Genomic DNA, 24769 nt, shown 5'->3' with positions numbered 1-24769 from the left:
TACATAAGAAACAAACGACAGGCAAAAGTAGACATTGAGCCACTTCAAACTGATACTGGAAGCCTAGTGATGGGAGATAAGGAAATAGCAGGAGAACTTAACAAGTACTTTGCGTCAGTCTTCACAGTGGAAGACATGAGTAATATCCCAACAATTAAAGGGAGTCAGGGGGCTGAGTTGAGTATGGTTGCCATTACAAAAGAGAAAGTGCTAGAAAAGCTATAAGGTTTTAAAATTGATAAATCTCCTGGCCCCGATGGGCTACATCTTAGAGTTCTGAGGAAATAGCGGAGGTGTTGGTTGAGATCTTTCAAAAGTCACTGGAGTCAGGGAAAGTCCCAGATGATTGGAAGATCGCTGTTGTAACCCCCTTGTTTAAGAAAGGATCAAGACAAAAGATGGAAAATTATAGGCCAATTAGCCTAACCTCGGTTGTTGGTAAAATTCTAGAATCCATCATTAAGGATGATGCTTCTAAATTCTTGGTAGAACAGAGTCCGATTAGAACAAGTAAGGGGAGGTCATGTCTGACAAACCTGTTGGAATTCTTTGAAGAGGTAACAAGTAGGTTAGACCAGGGAAACCCAGTGGATGTGGTCTACCTAGACTTCCAAAAGGCCTTTGATAAGGTGCCACACGGGAGGCTGCTGAGCAAGGTGAGGGTCCATGGTGTTCGAGGTGAACTACTGGTATGGATTGAAGATTGGCTGTTTGACAGAAGGCAGAGAGTTGGGATAAAAGGTTCTTTTTCAGAATGACAGCCGGTGACAAGCGGTGTTCCTCAGGGTTCAATGTTGGGACCGCAGCTGTTCACGTTATATATTAATGATCTGGATGAAGGGACTGGGGGCATTCTAGCGAGGTTTGCTGATGATATAAAGTAGGTGGATAGACAGGTAGTACTGAGGAAGTGGGGAGGCTGCAGAAGGATCTAGACAGTTTGGGAGAGTGGTCCAGGAAATGGCTGATGGAATTCAATGTGAGCAAATGTGAGGTCTTGCACTTTGGAAAAAAGAATAAAAGCATGGACTACTTTCTAAACGGTGAGAAAATTCGTAAAGCCAAAGTACAAAGGGATCTGGGAGTGTTAGTCAAGGATTTTCTAAAGGTAAATGTCCAGGTTAAGTCCGTGATTAAGAAAGCAAATGCAATGTTGTCATTTATCTCAAGAGGGTTGGAATATAAAAGCACCGTTGTGCTACTGAGACTTTATAAAGCTCTGGTTAGGCCCCATTTGGAGTAATGTGTCCAGTTTTGGTCCCCACACCTCAGGAAGGACATACTGGCGCTGGAGCATGTCCGGCGGAGATTCACACGGATGATCCCTGGAATGGTAGGTCTAACAGATAAGGAACGGCTGAGGATCCTGGGATTGTACTCATTGGAGTTTAGAAGATTAAGGGGAGACTTAATAGAGACGTACAAGATAATACATGGCTTGGAAAGGGTGGATGCTAGGAAATTGTTTCCGTTAGGCGAGGAGACTAGGACCCGTGGACACAGCCTTAGAATTAGAGGGGGTCAATTCAGAACAGAAATGCGGAGACATTTTTTCAGCCAGAGAGTGGTGGGCCTGTGGAATTAATTGCCACGGAGTGCAGTGGAGGCCGGGACGCTAAATGTCTTCAAGGCAGAGATTGATAGATTCTTGTTGTCTCGAGGAATTAAGGGCTACGGGGAGAACGCTGGTAAGTGGAGTTGAAATGCCCATCAGCCATGACTGAATGGCAGAGTGGACTCGATGGGCCGAATGGCCTTACTTCCACTCCTATGTCTTATGGTCTTATGGTCTTCTCTCCCCAGTCCCTTTATGCCTCCTTGTCTCTTCCCACTCGTTTTTGCAGCCCCTCGTTTTAACAACTCCTTGCAACTTCCCAGGCCTCCTTTGAAATCCTGTTCTCCCCTGTCTTCTCTCTCTTTCAGTCCCTTTTACAGCAGCCTTCACCCCTCCCAAACCCTCTTGTTCCCTCCTTCTCTTCCTTTGCCCCCTTTTGCAGACCTCTTCTCTTCACCCCACCCTGACAACTCCAGTAGTATCCTTTCCCTGACTCCTGCTCAAAGCACATGCTGATACATCACCCCACCTTCCCTAGAAGAACAGCCACCACAATACCCCATCTCCCTTTGAACAAAACCTAGCAAAGGTACCATCCTGGCCTCGATAAGGGGCAGCAATCTCCCAGTCCCAGCTGTGCACCTCAGCCTTGACAAAAGATAGCCCTTTCCTGGCCCTGGCTTTGGGTAAAGTGCTCCCAGTTCCTGACCCCAGTAGATGACTGTGGTTCATCTGACTACTCTCTCACTGCTGCCATTTACTTTCTAACTGCTTGCTGTTTCTCTCCCATGTTTGTTGTTGATTGCTGTTGTTTGTTGTTCAACTTTTTGTTGCTTTTGGAGAATGGTGGACCTCTGGTTCTGATGGCCATTCAGTTGCTTGTCCTTTTGGTAAAATCAGATCTGCCTCATCAACTGCTGTGAAGGAAAGGCTTTTCTATTTGCAAATATATACCGGTGGTCATAGTGATAGATCTTGCACCTCTTGAACCTTTCTTTTTATTCAACTTCAGGTTGAAGTTCTGTCTGAAAGCCTCACTAGCTTCCAATCATGGGCCTTGCTTTTCTAATCAGTGATAATGCTAGGTGCATTATTATTGCCTGCAAAGTTTTTAATCTCTTCAGCTGATGATAGACCATTTCAGAACTTCTGCACTTATCAATAGCTTTCTTCAGGAGGATACTTCTTTTCCCTTAAAATATGTGCTCTCACAAAAGAATCTTTCATACCAAAGGTGTTCTCATCTCTGTTAAGGTCATCTTTCGATTTCAAGATTCAGTTAGATATCTCAGTACAATTACATACTAACCAATCTTTTCCCTGTCTTCCTGAGATCCGATGTTAAACTTATACCATTCATAAATAGTATTTGTAGAGACTTCAAAAATGGTTATTTAAGGCCTTCAAAATCTCATAAGTTGAGCATTTATAGCATTCCTTCCCCATAACTCCAAGCACAGTTGTTTCTCCTAATTGTTTAAGTCTCTTGTCCAACTCTGTGGCAATTTATAATTTTGTCACTGAGCCCTGAAGATTTGTCAATTTGCCCATTTGTCTGTTGAAGCAGATTCTGGTAAGTTTGACAACATAATGACTTGACCAGGTGTAATTGTCTTGTAAAAAGTTTCAAACTAAATTTTCAATTATTCTCTGCTATTTTTGTATCTGATCCTCTCTTACAGCTATCAGTCCCACATTCACATTGCTGATACATAGGCCAGATTTTCATTTATGTATCCATTTTGAAATAGCTAGGGCAGGACGCAGTTCCAAAATTCCTGATCCAATTCCCATCATGTGGGACTTATATGGCATGGGAGCGGGTTAGTGAGCACAAACAGTGATGCTACACTTGCCTAATCCATTGTGCGGATGAGCATTTTTAACATCTTCCTGATTCCACTGAGATTGGTTAATTTTGATCATTGAATCTCTCCAGTGTGGAAACAGGCCATTCAGCCCATCAAATCCGCACTGCCTCTCCAAACAGGACCCAAACAGACTCACCCCACCCTATCCCTGTAACCCTGCATTTCACATGGCTAATCTGCCTAGCCTGCACATTCCTGGATTGAATGGGCAATTTAGCATGGCCAATCCACGTAATTTGCACGTCTTTTTACTGCAGGAGGAAACTGAAGCATCCAGAGGAAACCCATGCATACGTGAGAATGTGCAAACTCCACACATGCAGTCACCCATGGCTGTAGTTGAACCCAGGTGCCTGGCACTGTGACGCAGCAGTGTTAACCACTCAACAACCGTGCTGCCCATTTTGTTATGAAGCATAGTTCAGAGCATGTTACACGGGCCATAAACCTTGGAAAAACCTGTTGTGGAGTCAGAAACATTTAGAAGGGTAAATTCAAAAGAATTTGCCAACCTTACATATCATAAATAGATCCTGTACGATAAATATTTCTAAATACAGATATTGATCATCTACCCTTAAACGTTAGAACATTTCTCACTGTTGTGAGAGTGTTAAGATGAAAATACATTCTTTCTCCAGGAGGTAAAGCCTTCTTCTGTATTCAAAGGAATTGAGAAGTTGATATTAATATGTCATCTGGTCCTCATGCTGTGCATTTTTAGTGATTTAAAGTCCAGACAAATCTGTGATTTCTATGATTGAAAGTCTGTTTGCTGAGCCATTCAAAAAATTTGTGCAAATAACTATCTGTTTAAGCTTCAAAGACTCCATTATGTTGAACTCTGGAGAGTTTGGCAGTAAGGTTGTGCAATGGCATTACATTATGAATATAAAATTAGGGATGTACTTCTGAGGCTCTGGCCAGACGATATTTAGAATATTGTGTGCAGTTTTGGGTTCATATCTCAGGAAGGATGTTCTGCCCCGGACCGTGTTCAGAGGAGGTTCTCAAGAATGGTCTGAGGAATGAAAAGCTTAACATACGAGGAATGTTTGACCATTCTGGGTTTATACTAAATGGAGTTTAGATGGCCTGAACGGCCTAATTTCTGTTCCTATGTCTTATGATCTTATGAACCTTTCTTTTAGTTCCAATCTCAACTAATCAATTAAGCTCCACTGGGTTTGTTTACACAGCTGAGGTGAACCAAGGCTTTGTTTGATTTGTAGTTGTATGAGCATTTAATGGAATTAAAGTATTTTGAAGAGGTTTTTGAATGCTGTTTATTTTGATAGATTTAAAAGTAAGCAGTTTTTTTAAGCAGAGTTTACATGTTTATGTTTGTTCGATGGTTTTACAAGATTCTAAGAGCTTTTTTTTAAAAAGTGGATCTTGAATGGATGATTGGATTTGTGTTTATTCATGAATATTCCTGAAATTCACAATCATTATTGCAGGTCACAGATTTCAATTTATAATGGAAACTAAATGAGTGGGTATGCAAGGGCAACGGGGTAAGTGGTAGGATGTGGAGATCATAAGTGAGGCATGTAAGATGTGAGACACCATGAGGGTGAGAATTTACAGAAGACATGTACAGAACTGGGTCAGTTTCCAGGCAAACTGAGGTGGGCTTTCCAATTTACCTATGACATCCATACAGCTTTATTCTCGTCAGGCTTCCTCAGTGGGGGGGGGGGGGGGAGAGAAGAGAGTGGCTAAGTGGTACTGGTCCCAGTAGTGTTTTAGGAGCCAGGTTCAAATCCTGCCATGGTAGGTGATGGAATTTGAAATCAATACCAAAAAAAATGGCATTAAGAGTCTAATGACCATGAATCCATTGTTGATTGTTAGACAAATCCATGATTTCACTTATGACTTTCAGGGAAGGCAATCTGCCATGGTCACCTGGTCTGGCCTACATGTTACTCCAAACTGACAACAATTGTCCTCTGAAATGGCTTAGCAAGCCATTCAGTTGTACTAATTGCTGTAAAGTCTCAAAAACGTAAAACCGGAAGGATCACCTGGCGTTGACCTAGACACCAGAAAATCCAGCACAGAAACAGCCCTGTTGACCCTGCGAAGTCCTCCTGACTAGCATCTGGGGACTCATGCCAAAATTGGGAGAGCTGTCTCACAAACTACGAGAAAGTGAGGACTGCAGATGCCGGAGATCAGAGCTGAAAATGTGTTGCTGGAAAAGCACAGCAGGTCACGCAGCATCCAAGGAGCAGGAGAATCGACGTTTTGGGCATGAACCCTTCTTCAGGAATTAGGAAAGTGTGTCCAGCAGGCTAAGATAAAGGTAGGGAGGAGGGACTTGGGGGAGAGGCGTTGGAAATGCGATAGATGGAAGGAGGTCAAGGTGAGGGTGATAGGCCGGAGTGGGGGTGGGGTTGAAAAGGTCAGGAAGAAGATTGCAGGTTAGGAAGGTGGTGTTGAGTTCGAGGGTTGGGACTGAGACAAGGTGGGGGGAGGGGAAATGAGGAAATTGGAGAAATCTGAGTTCATCCCTTGTGGTTGGAGGATTCCTAGGCGGAAGATGAGGCGCTCTTCCTCCAGCCGTCGTGTTGCTATGGTATGGCGATGGAGGAGTCCAAGGACCTGCATGTCCTTGGTGGAGTGGGAGGGGGGGTTGAAGTGTTGAGCCACGGGGTTTTTGGGTTGGTTGGTCCGGGTGTCCCAGAGGTGTTCTCTGAAATGTTCCACAAGTAGGTGGCCTGTCTCCCCAATATAGAATAGGCCATATCAGGTGCAGCGGATGCAGTAAATGATGTGTGTGGAGGTGCAGATGAATTTGTGGAGGACTCCTCCATCGCTAGACCCACTCCACCAAGGACATGCAGGTCCTTGGACTCCTCCATTGCCAGATCCACCATAAATGGCTGAAGAAATGTCTCCGCATTTCTAATTCTAAGGCTGTGTCCACGGGTCCTAGTCTCCTCGCCTAATGGAAACAATTTCCTAGCGTCCACCCTTTCCAAGCCATGTATTATCTTGTACGTCTCTATTAAGTCTCCCCTTAATCTTCTAAACTCCAATGAATACAATCCCAGGATCCTCAGCCGTTCCTCATATGTTAGATCTACCATTCCAGGGATCATCCGTGTGAATCTCCGCTGGACACGTTCCAGTGCCAGTATATCCTTCCTGAGGTGTGGGGACCAAAACTGGACACAGTACTACACCAGATCCCAAGCAGCTAGTTGGATTAAGATTTTGTGAACCTGTCACCTTGAAAGCCACTGTAATAAGATGGCCACACACTCTTTCAGGTCAAAGGTCCTACTCCAACAGTTGGCATTGTTCTGTGACAGTGTCCTGAAGCATCCTGACTTTGCATCAACGCTGTTCCTTGCTTATCTAGAGGACATTTCATTGAAGACTCTGGGTCTTCTGTTTCTCCTCTGCATTCTGAGAGGAGCATTTGTTGTGACTGCTTCATGTGGAGACCAGTGCTGGTGGTCCTGGGCTTACTGGCCATCTGTTCCTCCTCCATTTCTCTGAACCAGAAGCAGTGACAAAACCGCTGGATCAATTGGTCACACTTTCAATGAATCTGTGAGGAAATGCAAGAAAAGTTCTGCAGTAATGTCAGTCGTCAACATTCTAATTACCTACAAATGGCAGCTTTTCATACTACTTTGTACAGTGAGCTATGGAATGCCTCTGCAATGAACTTTAACATGGGGACCTAATTTCAATGAATGAATATAGCACACGAGATACCATCTGATAACTGATACTTGCCTCTATCACCCACATCACTCAAGAGCAGCATCACTGCATGTTAGCAAATATTGAAAGCTCAAATGAGAGGAGATCAGTTCCATACCCTTGTGCAGCCTTTGAGATCTTGGGTTGTGTTTATGCACTGTATTTCACAGGTGTGAGACCTTTAAGGTCAGCAGTGATTATATCTGCCTCACAGAGATGATTGTTTTCAAATTGGAATGACAAATAATACAGTTAAGATAGCCTTTGAAGAGTATTTGTATCTCAAATAGTTGGACACTGCATGCATTTCACATGGAGTTTACCATGATGATTAATGCAGTTGCCTCTTGAAAGCCCTCTTATTGCTCATAACAGAACCCATGCTCAGACAGAAAATAAATGTTTATTCCTCCAACTCCATAAGACCATAAGATACAGGAGCAGGATTAGGCCATTTGGCCTATCAAGTCTGGTCCACCATTCGATCTTGGCTGATATGTTTCTCAACCGCATCTCCTGTCTTTTCCCCTGAATATACTCAATGGTTTGTCTTTCACAGCTTTCTGTGACAATGCGTTCCATAAATTCACCATCTTCTGCTGAAAAAGTTTTTCCTCTTCTCAGTTCTAAAGGAACGTCACTTCACTCTGAGGCTGTGTCTTCAGTCCTAGTCTTTCCTACTAGTGGCAGCATTACCTCATGTCCACTCCAGGCCTCTCAAATATTCTGTAAGATTCAATGATACATCCTGGTCATCCTTAACTCCATGGAGTACAGTTGCAGAGTCCCCCACTGTTTCACATATGACAAGGCTTTCATTCCCAGGATCATAGTTATAAATCTCCTCCAAAGCCAGCATATCCTTTCTTTGATCCGGGTCTCAAACTGCTCACTATATACCAAATGTGGTCTGACCAGAGCTTTTTACAACCACAGTAATACATCCAAGTTTTAAATGCTAATATTGTATTTTCCTTCTTAACTGCATGTTAACCTTATGAGAATCCTGAACTAGGAATCCTAAGTCCATTTGTGCATCAGATTTCCAAAGTCTTCTATTAAGAAAGCAGACTAAACCTCTGCTCTCCCTACCAAAGCACAAAACCTCACATTTTCCCACACTATATTCCATCTGCCACTCCTTTTCCCACTCTCCTCACCTATCTAAGTCCTCTGCAGCCTCCCTGTCTCCTAAACATTACCTGTCCCTCTAACTAGCTTTAAATCATTTGCAAACTTGGCAACAATACCTTCCATACCTTCAAACAGATTGTTAATGTACAATGTAAATAATTGTGGTCACACCTCTCATCTCTGTGGAACTCTACTAGTACCATCCTCAAAAAGACTTCTTTATCTTCTATATACTCTCTATATCTTCAGTCAGTCAGCTAATCCTCTATCCATCCCAAATCTTGCTCTTAACAATGTGGTTTTATCTTATTTAGCAGCCTTCTTTATGGCTTTCTAGAAGGCCTTTTGGAAAGCCAAATAGATCATGTCCATTGACTCTCCTTTGTCTAATTTGCTTGTTGCCACCTCAAAGAATTCTAGATTTATCAGGCGTGACATCCTCTTGATAAGCCATGTTGACTCAGCCATTTTAACATGGTGAAAGTGAGTACTGCAGATGCTGGAGATTGGAGTCGAGAGTGTGGTACTGGAAAAGCACAGCAGGTCAGGTAGCATCCGAGGAGTAGGAAAATCGACATTTTGGGCAAAAGCCCTTCATTTGGAATGAGGCTGGGAGCCTCAGACTGGAGAGATAAATGGGAGGGGAGTGGGAAAGGTAGCTCAGAGTGCAATAGGTGGATGGAGGTGGGGGGAAAGGTGATAGGTCGGAGTGGACAGATGGGATGGGTCATGAGGATGGTGCTGAGTTGGAAGATTGGAACTGGGGGAAGGGGAAATGAGGTAATTGGTGAAGTCCACATTGATGCCATGGGGTTGAAGAGTTCCGAGGCGGAAAATGAGGCATCTTCTTCCAGGCGTCGGGTAGTAAGGGAGTGGCAATGGAGGAGGCCCAGGACTGCATGTCCTTGGCAGAGTGGGAGGGGGAATTAAAGTGTTTGGCCACGTGGCAGTGAGGTTAATTGGTGCGGGTGTCCTGGGGGTGTTTTCTAAAGCATTCTGCAAGTCGGCGTCCTGTCTCTCCAATGTAAAGGGACAATGGTAATCGTAAATGACATTTCTGTTTTCTATCTGTAAGCTGTACCGTGAAGTTTTGATTCAATTGGCTCCTTTTTCTAATGGGTTCAGGACTCATGTAGTACTAATGTCTTTATTTTCAAGGGATTAGAATACTATTACTGTTAGTTTTATTATATTATCCTAATAGTCCTAAAACTTTTGGATGACAGGATGCAAGTCAGTGTGTGTAATTTTAAAAAACAATTAACATACCTAGTTTCACCTGAAACCCAACTGCCATTTCTCTTCATGCTGACCAGGTCAAGGTGTTTTTAGGGTTTTACTATTTCCTAAGGTTTTTTTAAGCATTGTTATTACTCTAAATATTAATTTTAATCCAAAATCACAAACTTTGCTGTAATCACAATACACTGTTTTGAATAAGTCTCATTAAATGAACATTAAATAACTCATTCCTCTTGTACCTATATCAGGAAGTGTGAATATTAAGATACCTTACATTATCAGTTCGGAATTGTCAAGCATAAAATTAATTAATTTGAATATCCAAACATTAACCTTGTAGGAATTATTCAATATTCACCATTAATATTGACATTTTAACCATCTAAAAATTGCCATGTTTTCTAAAATATAACCTTTTATTTGTTTTGCAGGCCTCCAGGTGGTGTTAAATTCAATCATCAAGGCCATGGTCCCATTGCTACACATTGCTTTGTTGGTGCTGTTTGTAATTATCATCTATGCCATTATAGGATTAGAACTCTTTATGGGCAAAATGCACAAAACCTGCTTATTTAATGAAACAGGTAAGAGCATCAGTAACTGGTATACATATCCTATTACTTAAGAAAAATCACCCGTTTTGATTGTATATTCTGGTAATAAATAGGCTTTTTACTTTTCTTTTTTTTTGCAATTATGTCTTTGTTCATTCTAAGTATAATTACATGTTTGGCTCAATGGCATCACTGTTGCAACTGAGCTAGAAGATTAGTGGTTCAAGTTTCACTCCAGGAGGTGAATTCACAATTTGGAGTGACATTTCAATCCAGTTCTGAGGGATTGTCTTTATTTTCAGATCCTGGGCAAATAAATGTAGAAAATGCTGTGGCATTTTTGAAAGAAGACCAAGAGAGCCAAGTTGATGCTCAGGTGCCCATATAATTCTCAGCCAGCACCACTAAAAACAGATAAATGAGTTTGTTTTTCCTGTTAGTGAAGCTTATAGAATTTTGCAGTCTACATTAGTATTTGCTTTACATATCAATAGTAAGAACTCTTCAAAATGTAATTTCTTAATTGTGAATCGTTGTGGAACATCCGAATGATGCAAAAACTTTTTAAATGCAATGTTTTTTTTCATTCTATCAATATACGAGGACTTTGTGCTACATTTTCAATAATAATACGGTATCGCAAACTAATTAAAAACAATGCTTAGCTACTGGATGAAATAAAGATGCGGAGAACAAGTTATTTTAAATATGTTTTAAAGCATTGTTTATGCCACAATGAAAAAGGAATCCAAGATGATAGATAGTCAAAATGCTAATGAAATAGCTTTGTAGTAATTTCCTGCCTTGTATACTAAACTGTAGCTTATATCATTAATGGACAAATGCCTCATGCTCACAGCATTTGAAATGACAGATGTTCAGTGACATGCCTGGCAAGCTAACCTTTCCAGGCTGCAAAGAAAAATGCAGTGAAAGGCAGGTCTTTCCTATACAGGTTGTTGTAAGACATTGGTTGGAATTTAATAGAGCCAGCTGAATGATTGGCAGGCCATAAATTTGTGGGAGCAACTATACAACCCATTCCAATCATTCCAAGCTCTTTGATTTCTTACTTAACCAACTCTTTACCATTTTGCAGGTGTACACATTTATTTCCAGTTCTGGTGAATGACAGTTATTTTCAGTTTTGACAGCTTGAAAGCTTCTACCTGAACACTCTCAGCTTGGAGACTTTACAAACTATAACCCTTCTGCTAAGAAGTTGCTGTTCGTTTGCAGTGAAATCCTAATTTTTCTGAACTGAAACCTGATTCTGGAATGAACTTAAAGTTGTTGCCTTGTCTGTTTTCTCTCTCTGCTATAAAAGTTCAACTTTGTAAACACTTAATAAGTCATCAGTTCAAATGTCTTGCTTGGCATTTAAGTTGCATACTTTCTTGACAATTATGTCTTTAAGTCACTATTGCAAATTATTTTCTGACCTCTTAAAAAAAGTGCACAATCTTGCAAACCTCATTAGCTTCTAAAAAGGCACCAACAGATTGGAAATGCTAACATCTTTATTCAAGAAAAAAAAGGAAGTTAAAGAACAGTTAACTTTACATCTGTCATGGAGAAGATGCTAGGATCCATCAGTAAGGAGATTATGTCAAAATAATTGGAAAATTGCATTGTGATCAGGCAGAACCAGCATAGTTTTGTGAAAGGGAAATTGTTTTTAATTAAGTTCTTAGAGTATTTTGACAAAGTATCATTAATGGCGGATAGAATGGAATCAGCAGATGTGGGGAATGCCTGTGGATTTTCAAAATGAATTTAAGTACAGTGTTTTTTGAAAAATTCATTCAAGGAATGTAGGTTGCTGAGCCAGCATTTATGGTCATTCTTAATTGCCTTAGAGAAGGTAATAGTGATCTGCTTTATTGAACAGCTACAGTCCATGTTGTGTAACTGTTAGGGAGGAAATTCCAAGATTCTGAAACAGTGACAGTGAAAGAAAAATTATTTATTTCCAAGCCAGGGTGGTAGTTGAACAGGTACTGCAGATGGTGGTGATCTCTCCATCTGCTATTCCTATCCTTCTAGATGTAGTGGTCATGGGTTTGGAAACTGCTGTCTAAGGAACCTGGGTAAAGTTTTTTACAGTGCATCACAAAGATGGTACACACTACTGCTGCCATACATTGATGGTAGAGGGAGTGAATATTTGTGGAAACAGGCTGCTTTGTCAGGATAGTTTTTCAAGTACCTTAAGTATTATAAAACTATAAAACAAGATCAGAAACAAGGCCATTTGCCCCATTGAGTCCACTCTGCCATTTAATCATGGCTGATGGGCATTTCAACTCCACTTACCTGCACTCTCCTCATAGCCCTTAATTCCCTGTGAGAACAAAAATTTATCAATCTTTGGAGCAGCACTCATCCAGGCAAGTTGAGAGTATTCCAACTCCTGAATTGTGCCTTGTGGGTAATGGATGAGCTTTGGGAAGTCAGGAGGTGTGATATTCATGACAGGGTTCGTAGCCTCTGATCCACTGTTGTAGCCAGGTATCTGTATGGTAGTTAATCTCCACTTTGTTCAATGGTAAACTCTAGGATGTTGACAGTGGGGGATTTCAGCAATGGTAATGCCACTAATTGTCAAGGGGTGACTGTGAGAATCTCTCTTGTTGGAAATAATTATTGTCTTAACATATTTTGAGAAGATTTGTAACTCAGGTTGAGGTTCTGGATGTAGGTTAGCTCGCTGAGCTGGAAGGTTCATTTCCAGACATTTCGTCACCCTATTAGTAACGAGAGTGGGTCTCCGGGCAAAGCACTGCTGATAATTCTTGTTTTCTATGTATATGTTTGGGTTTCTTAGGGTTGATGATGTCATTTCCTGTGGTGACATCATTTCCTGTTCTTTGTCTCAGGGATGGGATCAAACTCGATGCGTTTGTTGATAGAGTTCTGGTTGAAATGCCATGCTTCAAGGAATTCTCGTGCGTATCCCTATTTGGCTTATTCTAGAATGGATGCATTGTCCCAGTTGAAGTGATGTCCTTCCTTTCTGCATGTAAGGATACTATTGAGAGATGGTCAAGTCATTTTGTGGCTAATTGATGTTCATGTATCCTGGTGGCTAGTTTTCTGCCTGTTTGTCCAGTGGAGGCAGAGGAATTGGGAGAACAGAATGGAGTTCTTCCAGAATACTGGGTTGGAGGAGGTGTAGTCTGGGTAGTTGAGAGTCTATGGGTTCGTAGTAAATATCCATCTGGAGATGGCAATGAAGAGGTCAAAGAGGAAATGGATAGTCATAGATGCATAGAGCATAGAATCGTACTTTTTCGGTCCAACTTGTCCATGCTGACTAAGTTTCCCAAACTAAACTAGTCTCATTTGCCTGCATTTGGTCCATATCCCTCTTTTAAAGGTTGTAACTGGACGTGCATTTGTCCCTACCTCTGGCAGTTCGTTCCACATACGAACCATCCTCTATGTCAAAATATTGTCCCTCAGGTCCCTTTTAAATTTTTCTCCTCTTACCTTAAAAATAAGTCCTCTAGTTTTGAACTCTCCAACCCCAGATGAGAATTTTGCAATTCACTTTATCTATGTCCCTCATAAGTTTCTAAACCTTTCTAAGGTCACTCTCAACTTCCTACACTGCAGTGAAAAAGGGCCCAGCCTATTCAGCCTCACCCTGGCAGAGCCCAAGCTGAGCGTCAGTGAGCAGGTTAATGCAAAGTAAGTGCTGCTTGATGGCACTATTGATGACCCCTTCCATCACTTGACTGATGATCAAGCATACCCTTCCACTGACACCCTCCTCCGACTGACTGAACTGGTCCTCACCCTGAACAACTTCTCTTTCCAATCCTCCCACTTCCTCCAAACTAAAGGAGTTGCCATGGGCACCCGCACGGGCCCCAGCTATGCCTGTCTCTTCGTAGGATATGTGGAACAGTCCATCTTCCGCAACTACACTGGCACCACCCCCCACCTTTTCCTCTGCTACATCGATGACTGTGTCGGCGCTGCCTCGTGCTTCCATGAGGAGGTTGAACAGTTCATCAACTTTACCAACACCTTCCATCCCAACCTCAAATTCACCTGGACTGTCTCAGACTCCTCCCTCCCCTTCCTAGACCTTTCCATTTCTATCTCGGGCAACTACAGACATCTACTATAAACCGACTGACTCCCACAGCAACGTGGACTACACCTCTTCCCAACCTGCCCCCTGTAAAAACGCCATCCCATATTCCCAATTCCTTCATCTCCGCCGCATGTGCTCCCAGGAGGACCAGTTCCAATACCGAACAACCCAGGTGTCCTCCTTCTTCAAAGACCGCAGATTCCCCCCAGACGTGATCGACGATGCCCTCCACCGCATCTCCTCCACTTCCCGCTCCTCCGCCCTTGAGCCCCGCCCCCCCCAACCGCCACCAAGACAGAGCCCCACTGGTTCTCACCTACCACCCCACCAACCTCCGTATACAGCGTATCATCCGCCGTCATTTCCGCCACCTCCAAACGGACCCCACCACCAGGGATATATTTCCCTCCCCTCCCCTATCAGCATTCCGCAAAGACCACTCCCTTCGTGACTCCCTCGTCAGGTCCACACCCCCCACCAACCCAACCTCCACTCCCGGCACCTTCCCCTGCAACCGCAGGAAATGCAAAACTTGCGCCCACACCTCCTCCCTTACCTCTCTCCAAGGCCCCAAGGAATCCTTCCATATCCGCCACAAATTCACCTGCACCTCCACACACGTCATCTATTGCATCCGCTGCACCCGATGTGGCCTCCTCTATATTGGGGAGACGGGCCGCCTACTTGTGGAATGCTTCAGGGAACACCTCTGGGACGCCCGGACCAACCAACCCAACCACCCCGTGGCTCAACACTTTAACTCTCCCTCCCACTCCACCAAGGACATGCAGGTCTTTGGACTCCTCCATCGCCAGAACATGAACAACACGACGGTTGGAGGAAGAGCGCCTCATCTTCCGCCTAAGAACCCTCCAACCACAAGGGATGAACTCAGATTTCTCCAGTTTCCTCATTTCCCCCCCCCCCAACTTGTCTCAGTCGATTTCTTCGAACTCAGCACCGCCCTCCTAACCTGCAATTTTCTTCCTGACCTCTCCGCTCCCACCCCACTCCAGCCTATCACCCTCACCTTGACCTCCTTCCACCTATCACATCTCCATCGCCCCTCCCCCAAATCCCTCCTCCCCACCTTTTATCTTAGCCTGCTGAACACATTTTCCTCATTCCTGATGAAGGGCTTTTGCCCGAAACGTCGAATCCCCTGTTCCTTGGATGCTGCCTGACCTGCCGTGCTTTAACCAACAACACATTTTCAGCTCTGATCTCCAGCATCTGCAGACCTCACTTTTTACTTGATGATCAAGCATAAACTAACTTGTTAATAGATTAGTTAGTCAGTTGAATAAGTTAGTTCATAGACTACGAGATAACAGTCCAGAATGGATGTGTCCTACTTTTTTATGTACAGAATACAGCTGGGCGATATTCCACATTTTCCGGGAGATTCCAGCATTGTAGCTGTACTGGAACAACTTGGCTAGGGGAGTGTAAGTTCTGGAACACAAGTCTTCAATACTATTGACAGAATGGGGCCCATAGCCTTTGCAGTATGAGTGCCTCCAGCCCTTTCTTGATATCACAGAATAAATCAAATTGGCTGAAGACTGGCATTTATGATGCTTGGGACATTTGGAGATAGCTGAGGTGGATCATCCACTCGGCACTTCTAGCTGATGCTTGTTGAATATTTTTCAGCCTTATCTCTCAACTTCCACGTCATTGAGGAGGGAGGTATTTGTGGAGCCTCTTCCTTCACGATGTTTAATTGTCCATCATGATTCTGAACTGAATTTGGCCTGACTCCAGAGCTGAATTTGATCTGTTGATTATGGAATTGCTTAGATTTGGCTATTAGTTGCTGCTTATGCAGCATTGGACATGAAAGTACTCCTGCATTGTAACTAGGTTGACAGCTCGTTATTTTTTGTTATACTTGGTGCTGCTCCTTGCATGCCTCCTTGCAGTCTTCAAAGAACCAAGGTTGATCCACTGGCTTGATAATAGAGTGGGGAATATGCTGGGCCAATTCTGTATTACTTTGCTGCTGCTGATGGCTCATCGGACTTCATGGATATCCAAATCTTAAGTTATTAAATCTGTTTGAAGATTATCTCATTTTGTACAGTCGTAATGCCACACAATCTGATGCAAGGTATCATTAATATGGAGACTGACTTCTCCACAGTACTTTGCTGTGGTCACTCCTGCCAATACTATCATGGACTGATGCATTTGTGTCAACCTGATACAGTGAGAGTGTTTCTTCCCCTCTTCTTTGTAACCATCTGCAATGCAGCAGTTATGTTCTTGACGATTTACCACCTCAGCCATAGTGGTGCTACTGAACCAATCTTGGTGATGGATATTAAAATCTTTACCCATCCACCGGGAAAATTAGCAATGGAAATTGAGTGAGTGGATTGGTGAATCGAATTGGTGAAGCAGAGTTTGCTTTTTAAAAATGCGCAACAGTCAACAGGAAATTCAGAAGTAAACTTGTAAGGAGATCTCAGCTATCTGTAGGAATAATAGGGTTGTAATGGTAAGGGATTTTAACTTTCCAGACATAGGCTGCGACCACCATAGTGTGAAGGGCTTGGATGGACTGCAATTTGTTAAGTCTGTACAAGAAAACTTTCTTCTTCAGGATGTGGATGTACTGATGAGAGAATGAGCAAAACTTGACCTTCTCTTGGAAAATAAGGTAGGACAAGTGACTGAGATTTCAGTGAGGAAGCTTGGGGCCAGTGACCATAGTTCTATTAATTTTAAACTAGTTATGGAAAAGAATAGACCTGAAGATTCTCTCCTCCTCTCTGATATGTTTCAATGTTTGAAGCTCAGACTGCAGTTAATCGACTCTGAGCCGGTGTTCTTCCAGCAACCAACGTTTGCCATTGACATGGTCATGGGAATCACATGGGGTCCACCAGCTCCCACATTATGCAGAAACAACACATCACCTGACCCTCCATCCATATTTAATTAGTTTTGATTTTTAAAAAAATTTAACTGTTTTTATACCTCTGCTTATTTTCTTAATCTGAATGCAAATTGGAACCAATAATTTCACAAGATTCAATTTAATACAGATTCAAATTTAGCAGTCTCCCTATTAGCAGATTGAATCACAGCCCTTCTGTGATATCATGTTTCAGTTTTCCCCTCAGTCGAAACCTTTTTGAATCAGAAACTCTTACCTTCCCAAGCCACTCTCTGCTCGCACCCACTCAGCGCCACTCCCGAAGTGAAGGCCAGAAATTCCCAAGGTAAGTTTTTATATCACTGACCTTCCCAGGCTGCTCTCTGCTCACTCCTGCTCCTGAAGAGACTTGGATAATTCCAGGGGGCCAGATCAGATGTACCCTAGAACTTTTTGGGAAGCTAAGTAGGTGATTGTTGGGTCCTTTGCTAAGGTATCTATATTATTGATAACCATGGGTGAGATGCCAAAAGACTGGACGTTGGCGAATGTGGTACCATTATTTAAGAAAGATGATCAGGAAAAGCCAGGAACTATAGGCCAGTGAGCTTGACATCAGTGGTGGGTAAGTTGTTGGAGGGGATTCTGAGGGACAGGATTTACATGTGTTTAGAAAGGCAAGGACTGTTTTGGCATACTCTATATGGCTTTTTGCATGATATATCATGTCTCACTAACTTTTTTGAAGAAGTGATACAAAAGGCTAATGAAGGCAGAGTGGCGGATGTTGTCTGTTTGGACTTCAGTAAGGCATTCGAGGAGGTTCTGCATAGTATATGGTTTGGATGTGAATGTAGGAGGGATGGTTAATAGGTTTGCAGATTACATCAAAATTGGTGGTGTAGTAGACAGCAAACAAAGCTACCTGGTGTACAGTGAGACCTTGATCAGATGGGCAAATAGGTCAAGAAGTGTTAGGTGAAGTTTAATTTAGATAAATATTTTGGTACTGAATGGTAAAATTCTGGAGAGTGTTGCCAAACAAAGAGACCTCAGGATATAGGTTCATAGTTCCTTGTAAGTGAACTATAGGGAGACGGGATAGTAAAGAAGGCATTTGGTATGCTTGTCTTTATTGGTTAGTGCATTTAGTATATGAGGTGGGAGATCATGTTGTGGCTGTACAGGACACTTTGGTGTAGGCCATATTTGGAACATTGTGTTCAACTCTGGTCTCCCCGCCACAGAAAAATGTTGTGAAACTTGAAAGGGTTCATGAAGGATTTACAAGGCTGTTGCCAGGGTTGGAGGATTTGAGCTGCAGGGAGAGGCTGAATAGGCTGGGGTAATTTTCTCTGGAGCATTGAAGGCTGCGGCGTGACCTTATAGAAGTTCATAAAATCATGAGGGGCATGGATAGGGGGAATAGTCAAAGTCTTTTCCCCAGGGTGGAGCATTCTAAAATTAGAATGCATAGGTTTAAGTTAAGAGGGAAAAGATTTAAAAGGGATCTAAGGAGCACCATTTCACACAGAGTGCTGCATATCTAGAATGAGCTGCCAGAAGAAGTGGTAGAAGCTAGTATGACTACAATATTTAAAAGGCATCTGGATGGGTATGTGAATAGGAAGAGTTTAGAGGGATATGGGCCAAATGCTGGCAAATGGAACTAAATTAAGTTAGAATAACTTATCCACATAGATGAGTTAGACTGAAGGGTCTTCTTCCATTACATCTCTATGACTCTATGTTTACTAACTGCTGAAATGTGGAACCCTCTCTGCTGCCTTCTCTATTTTGATGAGTTATAAATAAAATTTATACAGTTGACATGTTGCTTGTTTGGACCTCAGGTCTTTCCTTTCCCTTTGAGTTTTAGAATTATTTCTTACATGATCTCTGAATGTATCCCTGTTCGTTCGACAGAGAGTTGGAGAAGACAATTTTTCAAAGGAAGGAAACAGGAAAAAGGACAAAGAGACTGATGAGCTAACTTCTTTAAGTCTCTTGCTTCTTTTTATTTGCTCCACTCTCTTCACAGAATCTGTGTTAAACTATAACCTGACCAACCAGAAGCTTGTTGCAATTCTAACCTCAACTGAACATGTAACAAATGCTGCCACTTTATCTGTACTCAGTCTTACAAAAAGTAACATTGTTTCACATATACCAATTTCACTCATTTTCCCAAAGCTGGAAACAACTCCTTGTACTTTCTCTTTTTGAAAGCAGGGTCCATTTTTCTCATTTTCAGTCTATAGTCCAGAAAATGTTGTTGCTTGCAATTTGAGAAATTATATACTGAAGACATTGAGACACATTTTCTAATGTTAATTTTCAGGCAGTTTGAGCTATTTGAAAGACTGTTTCATGTGCATTCATATTCAAATACAGAGTGAGTTTCTGTGGTACTTCAATCACAGCTTGTTTCCTTTCCATGATTGTTGCTGATGTGTTTAACAGCAGCAAACAAGGGGAGAGAACCATACTTGATTGGAAGTGCAGCTTATCCCCTTTCCTTCCATCCTATTTGCAGGGGCAATTAAAAAAAATTGTCTTTGAATATCCCAGACAATTTCTGGTTTTGGAGGGCAGATTTACCAGCAGCCATATATAGTGAATGTTTTCTGCATGTTCTTGTGTAAAGAAGAAATGATGGCTAAGGGCAGCCCACTTTCTACAGTAGTTTGAAGAGCTCATCGTTCAAACACTACCTTTACCTAACACTGGAATACTGATTTTTAGTATAATTAGGCAATTAAACACCAGTCTGTGTTGGAGAATGTGACAGAGACTCTTCCTATACTTTCCTTCTGACATAACAGACACTATTTAGGAATTAATGAATATCCTTTGCTAAATCATAATCAAAAGTTAAATCTGACCCATCATCAATTTTCCCTTTTATCACTTGCTGAAAATTAGAGTTTAAAAATGAAAAGGAGATATTGGCTAGGCTGCACGTACAGAAATTTCATAAGGATGAGATGCATCCAAGGATACTCAAGTTAAAAAGGAAACTGTAGAATCATAGACCATAATTTCCTACTATTCCTTGCTTTAGGGGTGGTGTCAGAGGACCGGGAAATTACAAAATTTACACTATTGTTCAAAAAAAGGTAAGCCCAGCAACTATGGGGTACTCACTTCAATCTTGCTGGTGGAGAAACTTACAGAAACCAAAACTTGGGGTACAAATTAATTGTCTCTTGGGCCATTGCGATTAATTGAAGTAACCCAATATAGATTTGTTAAGGCAAATTGTATGTAACTAATTTGTTGAAGGATTTTGAGGTAAGAGAGGTATGATGTGGGTATAGCTGTTGATGTGATGTACATGAACATCCAAAATATATTTGATAAAGTAGCATATAATTAATTTGTGACAAAGCTTACATGCTCACAGAATACAAGGGATAATTCTAACGTGGGTAAGGAATTGATGGAATGACAGGAAACAGAATAATGGTTCATTAGTGCTGTTCGGACAGGAGAAGAGTTTGTAGTGGAGTGGCCCAAGATCAGTGTTAGGATCTTTGCTCATCATTATGCTTATAAATTATCTGGATCTCAGCATCAGTTTTTACAATGGAAGACATTAGCAACACACCAGAACTTCAAGAGAGTCAGGGGGCAGAGATGAATGTAATGGCCATCACTGAGGGGAAGGTACTGGGGAAGCTGAAGGATCTGAAGGTGGATACATCACCCAAACTGGATGGACTATACTGCAGGTTCTGAAAGAGATAGCCAAGGCGGTTGTGGAGGAAGTGGTGGTGATCTTTCAGGAATCACTGGTGTCAGGAAGAGTCCCAGAGGATTGAAAAATGGCTAATGTAACACCCCTGAAGGGTCTTGACCCAAACTGTCAACTTTCCTGCTCCTTCGATGCTGCCTGACCTGCTATGCCTTTCCAGCTGCTAAATAAAATAAGAGACTATGGCCTTAGGGGCAAAGTCCTGGCATGGATAGAGGATTAGCTGACTGGCAGCAGGCAGTGAATGGAGATAAAGGAATATTTTTCATGATGGCAGCCAGTGACTAGTTAAGATCCACAGGGGAAAAAGTGAAGACTGCAGATGCTGGAGATCAGAGTTGGAAAGTATGGTGCTGGAAAAGCGCAGCCCGTCAGACAGCATCCAAGGAGCAGAAGAATTAACGTTTCAAGCATAAGCTCTTCATCAGGAATGATGGGAACGGCCCAAAGGGGCTGTGAGATAAATGGGAGAGGGGTGGGACTGGGGGGGAAAGGTAGCTGGGAATGTGATTGGTAGATGAAGGTGGGGTGTGATGGTGATAGATTAGAGAGGAGGAAACCAAGGACGGCATCCTTGGAAGAGACTTTGCAGTAGATTTACGGGCATCCATCAGCCCTGGGGCCGAACACACACCAATCAACTCTACTGTCCTGTGGCTGGACACACAACTCCCCCTCCCACTCTGTCAAGGACATGTAAGTCCTTGGCCTCCTCCATTGCCAAACTTTAGCCACCAGACACCTGGAGGAAGAACACCTCACCTTCTGCCTTTTTGCCCTCCGACCACATGAGAACAATGTTGATTTCGCCAGTATCCTCATTTCTCCTGCCCCCCCCCACCCCACCTTATCCCAGATTCAACCCTCTAACTCAACCGCCCTCTTGAATTGTCCTACCTGTCCATCTTCTTTCCCACTTATCCATTCCACCCTCCTCTCTGAACTATCACCATCACCCCCTACATTCATCTACCTATCGCATTGCCAGCTACCTTCCCCCAGCCTCAACCCCCTCCCATTTATCTCTCAACTCCCTTGTCCACCCCCCTCATCCCCGACCCATTCCTAATGAAGAGCTTATGCTTGAAATGTCAATTCTCTTGCTCCTCGGATGCTGCCTGACTGACTCTGTCTTTCCAGTACCATACTCCAGATTCCACAGGGGGTCAATGTTGGTGCCACAACTATTTATATTGTACTTTAATGATTTGGAATTAAGAATTGAAGATATGGTTAATAGGTTTGCAGATGACACCAAGCATGATAGAGGGGCAAAAGAAATGTTGGAGAAGCGGGAGGCTGCAGAAGGATTTGGACACGCTGGGAGAGTAGGCAAAGAAATGCCAGGCAGAATACAATGTTGGAAATGGTCAGGTTATGTACTTTGATCGGAAGAATGGGGGTGCAGATTATTTTCTAAATGAAGAAAGACTTTGGAACTCTGAAGCACAAAGTTTAGGATTCTTTTAAAGTTAATATGGAGGTTCAGTTGGCAGATAAAAAGGTAAATACAATGTTAGCATTGATTTTTGGAGGGTGAGAACACAAGTGCAGAGATTTGCTGCTGAGGCTGAATTAGGCTCTGATCAGACCACGTTTGGAATACTGTGAGCAGCTTTTGGTCTCATAATCTAAGGAAAAATGTGCTGGCCTTGGAGTGGGTTCAGAGGAATTTTATAAGAATAATCCTGGAGGTGAAGAGCTTGTCATAAGTGTACTTGGTACTCTGTACTTAGAGTCACAGAGATGTACAGCATGGAAACAGGCTTTTCGGTCCAACCCATTCATGCTGACCAGATATCCTAACCCAGTCTAGTCCTACCTGCCAGGACCCGACCCATATCCCTCCAAACCCTTCTTATTCATATACCCATCGAAATGCCTTTTAAATGTTGCAACTGTACCAGCCTCTACCACTTCCTCTGGCAGCTCATTCCATACACGTACCACCCTCTGTGTGAAAAGGTTGCCCCTTAGGTCTCTTTTATATCTTTCCCCCCTCACTCTAGACCCATGCCCTCTAGTCCTGGATTCCCCCACCCCAGGGAAAAGACTTTGTCTGTCTATCCTATCCATGCCCCTCAAAATTTTGTAAACCTCTATAAGGTCACCCCTCAGTCTCTGACGCTCCAGGGAAAACAGCCCCAGCCTGTTCAGCCTCTCCCAATAGCTCAAATTCTCCAACCCTGGCAACATCCTTGTAAATCTTTTCTGAACCCTTTCAAGTTTCACAACATAGGAAGGAGACCAGAATTGCACGCAATATTCCAACAGTGGCCTAACCAATGTCCTGTATAGGTGCAACATGACCTCCCAACTCCTGTACTCAATACTCTCACAAATAAAAGAAAGCATACCAAACGCCGCCTTCACTATCCTATCTACCTGTGATTCCACTTTCAAGGAGCTATGAACCTGCACTCCAAGGTCTCTTTGTTCAGCAACATTCCCTAGGACCTTACTATTAAGTGTATAAGTCCTGCTAAGATTTGCTTTCCCAAAATGCAGCACCTCACATTTATCTGGGTTAAACTCCATCTGCCACTTCGCGACCCATTGGCCCAGCTGATCAAGATACTCTTGTAATCAGAGGTAACCTTCTTCACTGTCCACCACACCTCCAATTTTGGTGTCATCTGCAAACTTACTAACTGTATCTCTTATGCTTGTATCCAAATCATTTATGTAAATGACAAAAAGTAGAGGGCCCAGCACTAATCCTTGTGGCACTCCACCCAGTCACAGGCCTCCAGTCTGAAAAACAACCCTCCACCACCACCCTCTGTCTTCTACCTTTGAGCCAATTCTGTATCCAAATGGCTAGTTCTCCCTTTATTCTGTGAGACCTAACCTTGCTAACTAGTCTCTCATGGGGAATATTGTTGAACTCCTCACTGAAGTCTATATAGATCACATCTACCACTCTGCCCTCATCAATCCTCTTTGTTACTCTTTCAAACTCAATCAAGGTTGTGAGACATGATTTCCCACACACAAAGCCATGTTGACTATCCCTAATCAGTCCTTGCCTTTCCAAATACATGTACATCTTGTCCCTCAGAATTCCCGACAAAAACTTGCCCACCACTGACGTCAGGTTCACTGGTCTCCAGTTCCCTGATTTGTTCTCACCACCCTTATTAAACAGTGGCACCACGTTAGTCTTCTGGCACCTCACCTGATGATACAAATATCTTAGCAAGAGGCCCAGCAACCACTTATCTAGTTTCCGACAGAGTTCTAAGGTACACCTAATCAGGTCTTGGGGATTTATCCATCTTTATGCATTTCAAGACATCCAGCACTTCCTCCTCTGTAATCTGGACATTTTGCAAGGTGTCACCATCTATTTCGCTACTTTCTATATCTTCCATATCCATTTCCACAGTAAATACTGATGCAAAATACTCGTTTAGTGTATCTCCCATTTTCTGCGGCTCCACACAAAGGCTGCCTTGCTGACCTTTGAGGGGCCCTATTCTCTCCTTAGTTATGCTTTTGTCCTTAATGTACTTGATGGAGTTTAGAAAGAAGAGTTGGGCAATTTCATTAAGTTGATAGAATATTGATAGGCCTGGATATAGTGGACGTGGAGAAGGTGTTTGCATTAGAAGGAGAAACTATGGTCTGAGGCACAGCCTCAAAGTGAAGGGAGGGGGAAATTCTTGAGCCAATTATGAGTCTGTGAAACACATTGCCATAGAAGGATGTGGAGGCCAAGTCATTAAGTGTACGTAGGCAGAAGAAATTTTTGATGAGAAAGGAGATCAAAGGTCACAGAGAAAAGTCAGGAAATTGGGAGTAAGAAACATATAGCCATGGTCGATTCACGGAGTAGTCTTCATGGGTCAAATAGCTTAATTCTGTTCTACTTGCAAGGTTTGTGAAGATTTGTAGCTCAGGTTGAGGTTTAGGGTGTACGTTTGCTCACTGAGCTGTAGGTT

The 24769-nt window shown here is 42.7% G+C and overlaps 1 protein-coding gene across 1 annotated transcript in view; it reads left to right on the top strand.

Moving 5' to 3' along the window:
• The window catches only part of cacna1c (calcium channel, voltage-dependent, L type, alpha 1C subunit), a 1009638-nt gene that overhangs the window by 224380 nt on the left and 760489 nt on the right, over positions 1 to 24769 (top strand). Inside the window, exon 6 of the mRNA XM_060839877.1 lies at positions 9957 to 10109. Coding sequence (XP_060695860.1) covers positions 9957 to 10109 — 153 coding nt within the window. The remainder of the gene's footprint in view (positions 1 to 9956; positions 10110 to 24769) is intronic.

Source organism: Hemiscyllium ocellatum, chromosome 19 (assembly GCF_020745735.1).
Source record: "Hemiscyllium ocellatum isolate sHemOce1 chromosome 19, sHemOce1.pat.X.cur, whole genome shotgun sequence".
NCBI lineage: Eukaryota > Metazoa > Chordata > Chondrichthyes > Orectolobiformes > Hemiscylliidae > Hemiscyllium > Hemiscyllium ocellatum.
This window is presented reverse-complemented; position numbering and strand designations above follow the sequence as displayed.